We start from the raw sequence: 16,327 nt of genomic DNA, 5'->3' as shown, positions 1-16,327 counted from the left end.
AACTCAGTCTGCTCATTTCACAAATCATAAATGACAGGCCCAGAGAGGGAGCATGGCCGGCCCAAAGTCACACAGCTACTTGGTGCCAAAGTTAAGAAAGGAAGCCATGTCCCTCGGCATTGGCCCAGGGCTCTTTCAAGGCACACCCAGTTGTGTTGTTATGACACCATGGCCAGAGGCCTAGGAAGTCCCAGAGCAGGGAAGCATTCACCTCTGGGGTACCTCCTGGGGCAGATCCCATCCCAGCAAACGCGTGCCCTCCAGCCCAGCTCCCAGCTGCCCAGTGCGGAGCAGCAGCCCAGGCACAGCCCCTCCCCAGGAGGGCTTCCTCACACCGATCCTAGTGGCACTTTCTCTGTGTGGCAGAAGGCCGCTCTCAGGACCTCCCACCCACTGGTGTCCTCTCTTCTATGAACCCGGGCAGCCCCCGAAGCCTCACGCTGGCCTCCTGCCTCCAGGCTCCCACATTGCTGCCAGGCTTCTCCCCAGGGGCCCTGCCAGGGTGGGCTCCTCACCAGCCATCATATCCATGTTGGGCAGAGTGGGCGAGGGTTCCAGAGATGCAGAGGGTGGGAATAGGGGCACAGCTCCAGGGAGTGGTGTGTAGGACACCTGTAGGACCAGCGAGGCCTGGAAGAGATGGGGGTGGGAGGGCAGCAGGTTAGCGCACTGGCCTTGGACCACCACGAGCCAGCATCCTTCCTGTTCCTTTTACCGCTTCGCCAAGGAAGATGGCACAGAAGAGGGTCAGGTTTGCAGGAGGCTGGGGCAAAGTCACCCCAGGGGCCCATCAGCACAGGCAACTGGCCCAAAGCACAGAATCCAGAGTCAGCTTCTGCCACCCAGAAGCTGTGCGATCTTGGTCAAAATCCAGAACCTCGCTGTGCCCCGCTTCCCTCATCTGTAAAATGAACGTACTAACAGCAATCGTACCTTCCTCGCAGGATCAAATGGCAATGAAAGTAGAGGACACAGCACATCATAAGCTTCTATAAACGAATCCGCCATTCAACCTCCCCTGCAGGATTTTCCAACCCTCAGCCTAGGCCCATCTTCAGGACAAAGGCCCCTTGGCCACTCCTGCTTAGCTGAGGGCCCTCCCCTGTTTCCCCACAGGCAGCTCGGCCTCACCCTGCTGAGGCCCCTGCTAGCTCTGGGAGTCTCAGGGTGCTGCTCACCTTCCTGAGCCCTCTTCCCTCCCAGAAACACCCCTGTCACCCCCATCTCAACTTCAGCTGTTCCAGCTTTGACCGGCTGAAGGGAGAGTGACTAGTCACCCCACTCTCACGGGCCAGGAAAGCCTGCCCTGCGTTTTCATCCCACTGACACGCTGCCCTCCCTACCCCAACAAGACCTGCACTGCTCAAAGGGCCCCAGAACCTGAGAAATCAGCCTCAGCAGGCTCTCCAGTCTTACAGCTCCTAGGCCAGTGGGGGGCTGGCCCTGCCTTCCCTGGTACTATAGGTCCAGCAGGCCTCCTGGGGCAGTCTTTTTATGGATCAAAATAATAAGTGCTCTATTTAAGGAAATTTAGGGAGTACAGAAACCTTAAAGAAAAATAATAATGTGGGGCACCTGGGTGGCTCAGTGGGTTAAACATCTGACTCCTGATTTCTGCTCAGGTCATGATCTCATGGGTCAGAATCTCATGGGTCTTGAGATCAAGCCCCACATGGGGGGGGAGGAGGAAGGGTCAATGCTCAACGGGAAGTCTGCTTGAGATTCTCTCCCTCTTCCCCTCATCCCACTCGTGCTCCCTCTCTCTCTCAAATAAATAAATAAATCTTTTTAAAAACAGAAAGAAAGAGCAAGAGAAAACAAATTTCCATAATTCCACCTTTATTCACATTTTGATCTAATTCTCCCCAATCTTTTTAAACAAACATTGTACAGCCCTGCTGTATAGAAAATGCTTTTCTATTTTACTTGCATTAGACAGTAAGCATTTCCCAGGCTTTGACAAATCCTTTATAAACATGATTGTTAATAATGCATAATAGCCTCTGAGCAGCTCAGTATAATTCCCTAGACATCTCTACTGAGTAATATTAGGGATTCTGTAAACTCCTGGGGTCAAATCCTGGTCCTCAGACAGAAAAGGGCCACAGGTACTGAGGCTTGAACCCCCAGACTGGGGCGTGGGCAGGGGCTGCCAGGCTAAGGGAGGGCAGGACCTGCGGAAGGGTGGGGCTCACGACGCCAAGGAAGGAAGCCAGCTCTAGCTCAGCATCCCAGGAGACCCAGGGAGAGCCCAGGAAGGTAATGACCTTCCTGTCCTGGAACCAAGGCTCTGCCTTCATGCCTGCCATGCAGGTTTGAGAACCACCAGCAGGTGTCGCTACTTGAGCAGGCAGCTAGCTATGCACCCTAAGCTCCGGCAGCCCAAAGAGGAAAGAACAGCTTCTGGGGCCCCTCCCGGGTGCCCAGACCTGCTCATCACCACCCCTGAACTCCTGGAAATTCCAGTCAGCAGGTCTGGGGTAGACCTGGGCATTTGTATTTTCAACAACCGTCCTGGGGTTTCCCCCCACTTCATCAAAAGGCAAGTTGGGCTCTTTGGAAAAATAACTAAGTCTAGGGCTTGGCCAGGGAAGACAGATGACCCTGGAACACTTCTGTGCCAGAAAGCAAGGAAATACCTAAAGAATGATAAAAACATGTCCAAAGGACACAGAAACCTATTTTCACAGACTCCCACTGGCCAAATCTGGGAGAATTTAAATATGAAAATAAATACAGAGGCAGACCAAAACATTGAACAAAATTTCTGAACACAGAAATAAATAGGAAAGAAGAAAGCTCTTCCTTACAGTGAAATACCAACGAATGAACGCAGAAAAAAATGCTTGGCTTAGAACATCACCATCTGACAGCCATCAAAACAAGAATTAATTCAACCAAGCAAACAAGAATGGCTATGAAAATGGCCAGGTGAAAGTTGGATGAGGAACAGAGTATTTAGAGTCACAAAGTACCTCCCCCCACAATTCTTTCCTATTAGAAAAGGGGAGGAACTGGTGATCAGTGGAGAACACCAGCAAAGGCAACATTAATCAAATGCTCAAGGTTAAGAGCACAGTCATGCAGATACAATGAGAGCAACATATGTTCGCTGTGTTCTCCTCCTGCCAAAGACGCTCTGGCTAAATCGAATTGCAAGGAAACCTCAGACAGACCCAAACCGGGAGACGTTCTACAGGAGAACTGGCCTGTATTCCCCAAAGCATCGAAGTCCCAAGGTTGTAAAAGTCAAAGAAAGACTGAGGAATTCTCCCAGATGGAGGGATGCTGAAGGCAAACAACTAACACAACACATAATCCTGAATTAGATCTTTTTGCTACAAGGGACACTGCTGGAAAAAGCTGTTGAACTCGAATGGCGGTCTGTGGTTTGGATGGCAGTGCGGGACCAAGACTCATTCCTTCAGTCTCTGAAGGCTGTAGGTTCCCTAGGAAAAAGTCCTTAATCGGAGAAAACACACACTAAATTCAGGGTGATGGGCCAGGAGGTTGGCAACTTAGTCTCAGAGGGTTTAGAACAAAGTACTCTTTGTATTATTCTCGCAACTTCCAAAACTTAAATTATTTTCAAATAAAAAGTTAAAAACTGAGAAAGCTGCTTCTGCTGTAATCATAGGAATCTCACTCAAATAAAGCACCTGCCTGTTCATGATGATTCCCACTCTCCAGAAGTAGTAAGGCCAAGTGCCAGATGAAAATAGGGTCCCTTGTCAAAACTGTATTAGGAATGTAAAGATGGCAGAGAATTAAACCAAGTGCAGGAACCAGCTGCGCATGAGGTCGGCCCTCTGTGGGCTGAGTGCTTGGCTCAGCCTGAGCTGGGTAGGTATCTGGAAGGTTGGACCGAGCCCCACCTGAGACACCCGGCCTGACCCATTCATTCATTCGCTTGTTTATTCATTCCCTGCACATATATGGAGCACCTGCTACAGGCTGAGGCTTGAAGATACCGGGATACTTCCATGAACAAAGCGAAAGCTCCCGCCCCCAGGGAGCTCACATCTTGGCAGAGGAGACAGACAATAAATAATAAATGAAATAGATAACGTAACTTACGAAGTATGTTGGAAAGAAAAGTTAACAGAGCAAGTGGGAGCAGGGGAGCAGGAGGGGATGCGGTGTTAAATCAAGTGGTCTGAGTGGACCCCACCAAGGTGAGGAGAGAGGACCCAAACTGTGAAGGGTCACAGCTGGGCTGCCTTTCGGCCCCACCCACCCCATTCTTCTAACCTTTGGTGCCTGAGGACCAGATCCCCTTAGAGAACACACCTTCTTATCCAGCCCCTCCACACCCTCGGGGACTTTGCCCACCATCTCTGTGCTCAGTGCAGAGGTGGACCTGCAGGAGAATGACTGCTGCCCTCCACACTCTGGGGGCTCAGGAGCAGCCCTGCCGGAGAAGCAGGAAGGAGCAACAGCCCTGGAACCTGAAGACCACCCAGGCTGTCCTTCCCAGGGTTTCCTGAGTATCGGCTACCCCCACACTGAGAGCCCCACACCAAACTCCCAAGGAAACGGCAACATCCTGGTGTGTCCAGGCACCTGGATGAGACTTCCGGCCCGGACACAGCTCCATCTCTTATTTCCCCCGTCAGACAGCCACAGGCACGTCCCGGGCAGCTTCAGGCTCTGGGGACCACTGCTTCAGGACCACATCTTTGGGACCACAGGTGATTAATACTAGAGGCCTTTAGCTCTACAGGGAATCTCTAGCGGGGGCCTGTCTATGCAACCTACCCAGGGTCAGGACCTGCCACCTTCACCATGATGTCAGACCAATGCCCGTCCCCTTCTCCAGACATAACAAGAGCTGAGATTTTCTTGCCATGCGATGTCTGTGAGCTCCATGCTCTCCCAAACCACATGACCATGGCCTAGAGTCCCTCTGAGGTGGTCCACATCAAGGTCCCCCACCTGATAACCCTGCTCCTCAAGTCCCCAGCCCTGGGCCCCACTGTGCAGTCATCCTGTCCCAAGACCATAATCTGTCAGTCATGTGTCCACCAGGACACGGCGCCCTGGAGCAGGGAACCTGTCACCCATGTCTGCCATCTTGGGGTCCACAGTCAACAATAACACAGAACTCAGGAGGGTCCGGTCTGGCCACCAGGCTAGGAGGGCCTAGGAAACCAAAGACAAAGACAGGGGACAACCTCATCAGTTCCTCCTAACAGGTTTTGCAGCCAAGCTCTGAGGTCGTTCACCCACCATGCTCGGCCCCATTGCTTACTGTCTGTGTCCTCAGCTACAGCTCTCTGACACTGAGCCTAGCATGACCAAACCCCAGACCAGCCCCTTCCCCCTCCCTCGACAGACACTGAGTGAGTGGACAGGAAAGCCTCATATGCATCTTTATTACGTGGCCTCAGACAACACCAAGAAGCTGGAGGAAGGTGAGATGTGGCCCTGAGCTGAGGGAGGGGTGGTTGTCAGCACCTGAAAACCCCCTGAGAGAAACTCAGGGATTCACCAGAGCTCTGGGTCTGCCCTTCTCCAGTCCCTGCTCCCAACACACAGGGCCCTGCTGGCTCCCCACCCCCACACCACTGGGGTTCCTGTTTTCTTGTGACCCAGTAGGTCTCACTTCTTCTGATCTGCCTCTGGCTGTTAGGACTGAGGTCATACCAACAGTTTGCATGGTGTCCACACCCTCACGAGCAAGCTGCTCTTCAAATACATTTGGGGGTATGTGGCTTCTCTCCTCCATGGGCGTCCAGCACCCCCACAGGCCTGGAGCCTCCCCCAGGACAGGGACAGTGTTGTCCCTTTCAGTCTAGAATCTGTCTGAGGATAGATTTGACATCTTCTCATGGCACACAGCTCTGAAGGGATGTGGGGGAGAATGCTGAGTGCCAGGCCCATGACGTCCACAGGCCAGCCTACAGCAGGACTCCCACAGCATGGCCGCCCCTGGCCGTCTTCCTCCTCTCGGTCCTTCCAGGGTTTTCCAAGGATCCCACAGGCCCTGTCCTCACTCCCATCACCCCTTCAGCAGGTTGCTTTGACAGTCTGAGCTAAACTCAGCTGGGTACTCCTGGCATACTCTGCCCATGGGGTCCAGCCCAGAAGTCGGCCTCAGTGAACAGCCAGTGAGAATCCTGAGCTTCGGGCAGAGCTCTCTGACCCTTCTGAGCACGACCTCCATTCTCTGTGCTTCCCACACAGGGCAGCCAGCCCCAGGTCGCAGGTGGGAAGCCCCAGCTCAGGAGGTCTTGGGAGCAGGCGCTGCTCTGTGACTCAGTGTTATCACAGGCACTAGAAGATGGACCCAGACACTCTCCACAGGCCGGAGCTGTATCCTGGCGTCACCTCCCCCAGGCTGTGTGCAGCCATGGGCTCAGCCAAGCAGGGCTTAGCCCTCCTCTCCCATCCCTCCTTTCTGGCTTTTATACCCCCCTCTGGGAGACACGGTCTGTGAAGGACTGGCAATTTCGGCACACAGGCAAGCATCCCAGCCAAGAAAGAAGAAAGCAGCAGGTTCCCAGCTGGTGAGCACGAAGCACAAACAGAGTGTGGAAACAGAGGAAGAAGAAGAAGGGTGAGGCATTCAGGGAGAATCACCAACCTGGCTCAGCCCCCTGCCGCCTGCCAGGCTAGACCAGGTGTGAAAAGCTGTGTCACAGGGACTGGACAGGTGTCTGATCTTGGAGGGGAGCCCAAGTGCAGGAGAACTTATAAGAAACACCAGGCATGGATGCCCAGAGGGCAAGAATGGAGGGATGTTTGAGCATCTCAGCCAGAAGCTAGAAACCCTGATTGGGGGCATTGGGGGCTGTGATTTAATGATTTCTAAGAAACACATATTTGGTCATTCAGGTAACTAAACTCTATTTCTCAGAAATACTGGGTCTTCAGAGCCATAAAGGTAAAATGGGTGTCTTGTTATTAATGAAGGTGACTTTTGGACCCCACGCAAGTGTAGGAGCTGGTTGACAAGAGGACCAACCCTATGCTTAGAGGGTTGGAACTTTCAGTCCTATCATCCCAGCCTCTGGGGAAGAAAGTGGGGCTGGAGGTTGCATCAGCCAATGGCCAATGACTTAGTCAATCATGACTATAATGAAGCCTCCATTAAAAACTCCAATTTTTTGGTCTTTTTTTTCAGAGAGTTTCCATGCTGAGGGAACTAGAATGCTTCCATGTGCCACCAAACAGGGCCCCAAACTCCACAAGGACAGAAGTTCCTTTGTTCAGGACCTTGCCCTATGGATCTCTTCATCTGGCTGTTGATGCACATGCTTTATGATGCCTTTTAACAAACTGGTAAATGTTAGTGTTTCTCAGATCCCTGACTCAAAGTATCTCCCTCACCAGCTACCTACAGTTCCTCCATGGGTGTTCTACACCTTTATGGAAAGCTGTGGTCTTCTTCAGGATCCAGAAATACCTGGAGTCCTTCTTGACTCTAGGAATGTGGTACTATGATTTATAATTACAGATGTGTGTGTCTATATGTATATTTAGTCATTGTCCCTGTTTCTGGCACAGAGCTCCTTTTAGGAATTCCTTGGACTTTCCTAAATGATAACAGCCATCAAGGTGTCTTTTGTTGTGCTAATGAGTTGACTTGGGCAATCCCCTAAGGATGGCATCTGGTTGCTAGTGGAGCCAACCCTGTGGTTAGAAAGCTGGAGAACTTTCAGCCCCCACCACCTCCAGGGAGGGGGATCCATTGTCAATGAAGCCTCCATAAAACCCGCAAAGGACAGGGATTGGAGAGCTTCCAGGTTGGATCATAACTGGTGATCTGGTAACTACAATGTTTTTCTGAGTTCTGCAAGCCGCTCTAGAAAGTTATTCAAACCCAAGGAGGGGGTCGTAGGAACGTCCTATCTAGAGCCGGTTGGTCAGGAAAGCTCAGGGGAACCTGGACTTGGGACTGGCAAAGGATTGGGAAAGGGAGGCCTTGTAGGACTGAACCCTTAACCCAGAGCTGTCCTTGGACACAGAGTGTCAGAATTGACTTGAATTACTGGACACCCAGCTGGAGTCAGAGAATTACCTGGTGGGGTGGGGGGACTGGAAATTGGCCCTAGAACCCTTAAACTGCATGAGTAGACTGGAGAGCTCAGGAGGAGGACAAGGGGGATGCAGAAGGTGATGGAGACAAGCTCAGTGATACTGGAGGAGGTCACTGAGAGGACACACCCCAGCAGACCCGCGGTAAACCCAGGCTCCTCACTACCCCCCCACTCTCCACACAATGTAAGTTCCACTTGCCCTCCTTGCTCCCAGATGCCACTCCAGGCAGAGTCCTGAGCTAGTGACGTGGTGTTGAGACTATCCAGATGGCATACAGGACTGAACCCAGTTAAGACCTCTATAGAAACTTCTAAGATTTGGTAGATGGGTGCAGAGATCCACTCCTCTTGCTGCCGCCCCAGACACGCCTCACAGATAAGTCCCCTTGCTTACTAACCCTGCCGCCTGCCAGGCTAGAGCAGCTTGCCTCCTTGGTCTCTCCCTGCCTTCCATGTAAGGGGACCGGTTCCCGATTTCACCTGGGAAGCCCCTAAAGAGGTTACAGACCTATAAGTGATCACCGCACTAAACCAGAATGTTCTGCCAGCCATCACTGGCCTAAGAAGTGTCAAGAGGAAGTTCCAGCATCAGAAAGGCAGTGGAGCAGGAGTCCATTCAAGTCGCTCCCACCCCTGAGAGTTTAAGAGATGTGCCACCCTCCTACTTGTCCCCCTTTGAACATGGAGTCACTGTGTGACTTCAGTCAATCACTCTCTTTCTCTAGCTCTCAGTGCCCAGTAGTGGTTCCTTTCAGAGTTCTGCCAGATTTGCCACTTCCTGACTCACCAAGACAGCCAATGTTCCCTACCCTCACACACACACACACACACACACACACACACACACACACACACGCACACCCAAAGAGAACTCATCCCAGAATCCCCAGGACCCCACCAGGAGGAAGTATTTCCAAATGGATAGTCCTCCAGGGCCTCCTAGGGGTGGAGCTGACCCAGAGGGAAGGTCAGGAATTCTACTGACCAGGAAGAAAGAACCCTGCAGGGTATATTTAGCTCCCTAAAAATAACGGGAAGCCAGAGACGTGGGCTGGGAATTGTCTGTGAGGACTGGAAGAGCACTGGAAAGGCTGGGGGAGGGGCAGGAAGGACGATGGAGGAAAGGAAGAGAGTCTGACAGGTTCTGGTGGTGGGCAGGGAAGGGGGATGTCTGTCTCCCTTCCCTTGTGATCTGAGACCCAGATGACTCAGATATTCCAGATCTGGAGATGGGGGCTGGGAGGTGAGGGAGGGCTACCAAGGAGATTGGGGGAGCCACCACCAAAGCTGCCCAGGAAGTCTGGGGAGTCATCAGGTTTCAAGTAAAGAACCAATCCCAGGAGGTGACCGTTCCTCCCTCCAGGGCAGGAGGAGATCCGGGGGCAGGCCAAGATGGTATGAGGCAAGGCTGACTTGAGCCCCTCAGAAGGGGCCAGGGCTCCCTCCGGTCCCCTTCCTGTCCCTTCCATGCCACTTCCCCTTCCCGGCACCCTGAGCTCTGGCCAACCGGGGGGGCCAGGCCTGGTTGCTGGCAGCTGGACCCTGGCATACCACTGGCATCAGAGAGGCAAGACCTCAGACCAGACACAGGCCTGATCCAAAGGCCCAGTGGGCACTTACCCCCGTGGGCTGCTTCTTGGTGTCCAGCAGGGGGGCATTGAAGCTGGCAGACAGGCTGGGGGTGGCGAGGACCTCCCGGAGAGGGACTTGGGCCTCTCCCAAGAACCTAAGCAGAGAGAAAAGTAGAATGTTGAGAACTAGCCTAATGTGCCTGGCTCTTCCTCCAACATACCACCCCCTCACCACCATCTCACCACATAAACAAATACCCTGCAGACAAAGATGATCCGCCTCAAACACCATAGTCCCCTAGGACCCCTCAGGGCTCCCTAGTACCCTGCCTCTGGGCATCCCACGTGTCATCCCTGGAGGGCCAGGCCCCCCTCCCTGCACAAGGATGAAAGATACCTTCCCTTCGCCCAAGGCCAGCTTTCTGCCTCTCCCCAGAGGCCCAGCCCCATCACCCCTGTCCACCTGGACACTCCCACAGAAGGGCTGCCTTGCCCATCAGACCTCAGCCATCCACAGGTCAGTGTCTCCCGGAAGCAGGGGGACCCCACCACCACACCTGTTCACACATCACCACCCATGCTTGCAGCTGGAAGCTACAGTAACTCTGACCCACATCCAGACAGGCCGTCTGTCCCGGCTGCCCAGGGCTCCGCCAGCAATGGTTGTCAATGAAAAACAGTCTTTCCTGTCTTCAGGGACAGGGAGAAAAGCAAATTGGGTCAGGGCAGCCATGCCCACTCCCCAGTGAGGCCGGGACTGTCACAGCGCACACACGTAAGGCAGCATCTTCGACCGAGGGGTGGGGGGCCCCATAAACGCATAGGTTCCTAGGGAAGAGTAGGTCGCCAAGGGACGAGCAGATAAGGGGCACTCCAAAGGGTGCCAAGGAAAAGGTCTGTGTCCCCTCTGCTAAGAAACGGGCAAACTGCGTTCAGCAGCTCTGCAGCGGGGGCGGGAAATCATGGGCAGGTGGGGGCCCATGTCTATCAGAGCTGTCGCCTGATGTCTGCATCACACTTCTGCGTGCTTCCTGAATACAACTGTCAGGCTGTAAACGATCAACAGCCACAGGAGTGCTCTCCTCTTCTGCTTCTTGATGTGTTTTTCCCCTGATGAATAAATAGCATGCCTGTTATTTATTTATATCCTTTTCCTAGTGTCTATAACGACTGCCTTGAACATGGGTTTTATGAAGTTTTATTGAAATACAAATTCAATCTTGACCTAAAGAGCTGATTTTTTAAAAAAGATTTATTTATTTGAAAAGATTAAAAAAGATTTATTTAAATCTTTTAAATAAGATTTATTTATTTGAAAGAGAGAGAGAGAGTTGTGAGGGTTAAGGGGCAGAGGGAGAGGGAGAGGGAGAGGTCTTCTTAAGCAGGTTCCACATCAAGCATGGAGCCCGATGTAGAGCATGATCTCATGACCCCAAGGTCACGACCTGAGCAGAAACCATGAGTCAAAGCCACCCAGGTGCCCCTAAACAGCTGATTTTTCACCCTGGCTGCTCACAATGAGATGTCACCTCACCTTCATTAGGATGGCAGAAAACAACAAAAGTTGGTGAGGATGTGGAGAAATGGGCACCCTTGCACTTGGTTGACGGGCATGGAAAAAAAAGAGTATGCAGAAATGGATCAAACCATATAATCTAGCAATTCCACTTCTGTGTATATACTGGAAAGAACTGAACCCAGGGACTCGAAGAGGTATTTGTACACCCACGTTCATACAGCATTATTCAAATCACCAAAAAATGAATGTAACCCAAGAATCTACCAACAGATGAATGGATAAATAAACAAAGGAATGGATAAATGAAAGGCAATAAAAAATCAAAGTAAAATTAATCAGTTAAAATAAATTAAATATAAACATGCATACCATGAAATATTACTTAGCCTTAAAAAAGAAAGAAGTTCTGACACCTGACACCACACGATGAACCCTGGAGCCATGGTGCTGAGTGAAATCAGACAGACTCAAAAAGACGAATACTGGTGGCGCCTGGGTGGCTCAGTGGGTTAAAGCCTCTGCCTTTGGCTCAGGTCATGATCCCAGGGTCCTGGGATCGAGCCCCGCATTGGGCTCTCTGCTTGGCGGGGGGCCTGCTTCCGTTCCTCTCTCTCTGCCGGCCTTTCTGCCTACTTGTGATCTCTGACTGTCAAATAAATAAATAAAATCTTTAAAAAAAAAAAGACAAATACCATATGATGGCTCATAAATGAGGTTCCTGGAATAAGCCAGCCCATGAAGAAAGAAAGTAAAACAGAGGTAACTGGGGGTAGGGGAAATGGGGAGTTATTATTTAGTGGTTACAGAGCTTCAGTTTGGGAAGATGAAAAAGTTCTGGGGATGGGCGGTGGTGATGGTTGGCCAGCAGTGTGAATGTGCTTGATGCCACCAAGCTGTGCACTTAGAATACTTAAAATTGTAAGTTCTGTTATCTATATTTTACCACAATAAAAATAATTAATGAATAGCTTCCTGTTACTTATTAATTAAATATTAATAACCACTCATATTATCAGTTGAGCTCCATTCTTCTTGGAACCAGTGGACTCTTGGTCACCTGACAGGTTTCCTTGCTAGCAAGGCAGTAACCTGGTTTGTTCTGAATTTTGTAACATTTCTTCCAAGAAAGGGCTAAAGCAAGAGACGTTCACTCACATTCATTCTTCGAGATGTTAGAAAATTCCACGTTTTCTAGAATTTGAACAGGTGTGTGCTATACTCCCTTGCAGCATGGAGCAGGCTGGTAGCACAGCTTACAAAAGCAGGGGCTCCTGGAGGGTCTCTGTCCCAGGGCCAGCGTGGGGGAAGGCACCTGCCACCAGTGTGTTGACTGAAGTGTCCTCAGGGTCACCAGGGAGCTCCCAAGACCTGACCTTCACTGCTCACTTGTTTGTACCCACCAACTTCTGTCCCATATTTTTCCACTAGCTCTTCTTTTCAGCTTGTCTCTTCACTCAGGAAAAAAGACCCCCTTGGCATAGCATCCCACGATGGAAATTGAAACTTCCCTTCAAACCCTAATGACTGCCTGCGTGAAGCGCTCTGGCTGCCCAGACCACGTAGACCAGTTCGAACTTCACTCCGCATCAACACCTGCACAATCGGACCCTGGAGGGACCTATGGAGTGACTCACGGTTACCTTTACCTCATGATAACACTAAAATCTCTGCCCAAGTTGGAGCACAAGCCTCATTTACATAACATACAACGTGGGATAGCCATGTTTCCCCAAGGCACATGATCAACCTCATGTTAGTCTCCACGTAGATGACAACCCTCCCCTACCTAAATGTTTTAAATAAAAGGAACGCATTCACCCCTTGCTAGGGGAGTCAAGGCTTTGGAAGTTATTCCCAGGGATCTTACTTGCTGCAAATAAAGTTTCCTTTGTGCAATGACTCCAGCTGGGGTAGTTTCCATTTGTGGCTCAGGGAGGGGCAAATTCATGTTAGTTAGTTGGGGTTACATCAAGACACAGGCAAAGTCAAAATGATAGGGCCATGGGTATAAAAGACCCGTGAATCCATGCGACATTCGCAATCAGAGTCCCCCAGTGTTTCACGGTACAACTGGGGCGGCAGAGTGGAGGGATTGGCTCCAGCAGGTGATTGACAGAGCCTGCCTGAGAACTTGATGCCCCGATTCCTTGCTGGATCACTTCGGGGACAGGAAGGCAGAGTGGGCAGTGGGTGCTGAAAGGAGGGCAGGCCCAGCAGTGTAGACTTGTTGCTGGGGCTCCAGCTCCGGAGCCTTGGAGGCTGCGGCCAGAGCAGACCTGCCCTGGGCTGCCTCCCCTTCTGGCCTCAGCCCACCATCCCTCCAGGCCTGGAGAATTCCCGGAAGTGGGGCAGGAACAATGGGAGGAAATGCAGTGGGAAGGCCAGACCCACCCCTGTCAGCCCAGGCACCTCCGGAGGCAGGGAGACCTGGGCCAGGAGGGACCACTTGTTATTTCCTCCCTTAACGTCTTGCTGGACCTTGAAATGCGCCCCCCCCCCACAGGCCACCCCTGCCCACAGGCCTTGGGACCAGTCCTCTGGAGGAGCTGGGTGGCCGTTACAAGCCCCCACTCCCCTAGGAGGAGAGGCCAGAGACACCCCAGTAGACTGGCTGTCCCCAAGCCTACGGAGCAGGCAGCCCCAGAGTGGGCCCACAGGATGGCTCTGAGAGGCCCAACTAGTTGGCCAGACTCCCTGGGGAGGATGAATGGGTCTGAGGCTTGATCATAGGAAACCTTATGGCCACTCTTCGTTCATTCTTTCACTGGTGGATGGAGGAGAGGAGGCTTTATGCAGGCAGCCTCAGGGGAGGAGGGTCCAGACACTCAGGGAGACCCACCGCATCCAGAGATCAAGATCAAGGCACAGACCCTGGAGCCCAGGGGCCTACACCAACCAGCGATGCCCCATGCTCAGGGGCAGTGGCAGTGGCACCAACCAGTGGCTGCTTGGCGGACAGGATTCAGGACAGTTCAAAGGAGGGGCCTGGGGGTCCTGCATGGGCTGCATCAGCTCCAGCCCTGAGTGTGTGCAGAGCCCCCTCTGAGTGTGTGCAGAGCCTGGCGGGCAGGAAGGAAACCCCGTGGGCCTTGGCCGCACCCCCTGCAGCCTGCCATAGGAAAATGTCACCGCTTTCCCAGCCTCCCCAGACCCACCATCCCTCTCGGCAGTGCTGTGTTCTGGAGCCGCGGGAGAAATGTGAAGGCTAAAGTCCCAGCTGCCATCCCACAGACTGAGAAGGAGGTCAGGGATCGGCGTCGGGGAGGAAGGGGATGTCCAGGCAGTTCACACATTGACAAGGCACACATTTTTCCTCCATGGATAAAGATCTGGCTCCCAGACTCATCACCCAGTAGGGCGACTGTCTGAGATGGGAGAAACTCTCGGGGAGCTTCTGGGGTTGTGGCCTCCGAATCTGAGCCATAAGTGGGAGGTTATAAATTAAAGTGGCCAAGTAAGTTTATTTTAATGAACCACAAAGAAATCGAAACAATTTTATCTCAAAACATTGGGCCTTTTTACAATATCGTTTATAAGAACAAAACACAGGAGGCAGCCCAGATGTCCATCCCAGAAGGTGGGTAAATAAAGTATAGTACAGCCTAATGACTGACTTACTGCACAACTGTACAATCATGGTGAGTACACCACAGACTTACATACGGAAGAGCTTCAAGGTACATTGTGAAATGAGAAAACAGAGTACAAAAGAGCACGTATAGGGGCGCCTGGGTGGCTCAGTCGGTTAAGTGTCTGCCTTTGGCTCAGATCATGATCCCAGGGTCCTAGGATCGAGCCTTGTGTCCAGCTCTGTCCTCAGTGGGGAGCCTGCTTCTCCCTCTGCCCCTCCCCACCCTTAGGTGCTCTCTCCCTTTCTAATAAATAAATAGAATCTTCAGAAGAAAAAAAAAGAGTGTGTATAATATGCTACCTATTACTTAGACTAGTGTAAATACAAACAAATGAATGGTGGGGACCAGAGGCTGAGGGGAGGGGAGAGTGGGGAGTTATTGTTTAATAGGTACAGACTTTCAGCTTTACAAAATGAGCAGAGTTCTGGGCATAGGGGATGTGATGGCTGCAGAACAGTGTGAACGCGTTTAGTACCACTGAACCACACACTTAAAAATGATTAAGATGGCAATTGTCATGTTATGTGTATTTTACCACAATAAAACCTCTATTTAAATAAATAAATAAATAAGCTACCAATTGTGTAAAAAAGAGGAAAGTCAGAATCTATATTGGTGATAAAGCAATAACATGAAAACTCTAGAATGACATATAAGAAACTAAGGACAAGGACGCCTGGGTGGCTCAGTCGGTTAAGCCTCTGCCTTCAGCTCAGGGCATGATCCCGGGGTCCTGAAATCAAGCCCCGCATTGGGCTCCTTGCTCAGCAGGGAGTCTGCTTCTCCCTCTGCCTGCCACACCCCCTACTTGTGCTCTCTCCCTCCCCTCTCTCTCTCTCTCTCTGAAAAATATATAAAATCTTGAAGAAAAGAAAGCAAGAAAGAAACTAAGGACCATGGTTATCTATGGGGAATGGGTAAGAAGTAGACAGATGGAGGACAGAGGCAACAGGGAGAATTTTCATGCATTTTCTCTCAACAGTTTGTTTTTATAACCTCTTATTTTTTCTACCAACTCAAAATTTAAATTTAAAAATGGAACATAAAATCCTAAAAATATTATAATTCATTCATGCTGCAAATACATATTCAACACATCCAGCCATACCCAGTCTCCGCCCTCATGAAACTTACTTCTAATAATAGCTCCCCTCCTATCCAGTGCACGTGAGCTAAGTGCCAAGCACTCTCCCTACACTCCCTCATTCAAAAAAACAATAGACCTATGAAGTCGGCACTGTTAGCCGCTCAGTCCATCTTACAGACAAGGAACTTGGGTCTCAGAAAGGCATTCGACTTGATTTTGCAGAAAGAACAAAGCAGACAGGAGCAGATCCCAAAGGCTTTCCTTTGCTGGACCTGCTGGTGCACCTCAGAGCCCCATGAATGTGAACTGGAACACACTATCATGGAAGAAACCAAAACGTCCTCGGTTTGCTCCAGCCTTACAAAAAAGAGCCCAGCCGCCACATTTCATCTGATTCAACTTTAAAAAAAAAAACCTAATTCCAGGGGTGCCTGGGTGGCTCAGTCAGTTAAGCCTCAGACTCTGCTCAGGTCCTG

At 51.2% G+C, this 16,327-nt stretch overlaps 1 protein-coding gene across 8 annotated transcripts in view; it reads right to left on the bottom strand.

Moving 5' to 3' along the window:
• The window catches only part of DYSF (dysferlin), a gene marked incomplete at its 5' end in the record, with an annotated part of 203,465 nt that overhangs the window by 153,561 nt on the left and 33,577 nt on the right, over positions 1 to 16,327 (bottom strand). For all 8 annotated transcript variants that reach the window (XM_080813131.1, XM_080813133.1, XM_080813127.1 and 5 more), the window contains 2 exons: positions 516 to 630; positions 9,663 to 9,768. In XM_080813131.1, coding sequence (XP_080669257.1) covers positions 516 to 630; positions 9,663 to 9,768 — 221 coding nt within the window. The remainder of the gene's footprint in view (positions 1 to 515; positions 631 to 9,662; positions 9,769 to 16,327) is intronic.

Source organism: Martes martes (genome assembly GCF_963455335.1).
Source record: "Martes martes genome assembly, chromosome: 9".
In the NCBI taxonomy this organism is placed as follows: Eukaryota; Metazoa; Chordata; class Mammalia; order Carnivora; family Mustelidae; genus Martes; species Martes martes.
The sequence above is the reverse complement of the archived record's forward strand: the minus strand, read 5'-3'. Positions and strand labels throughout refer to the sequence as shown.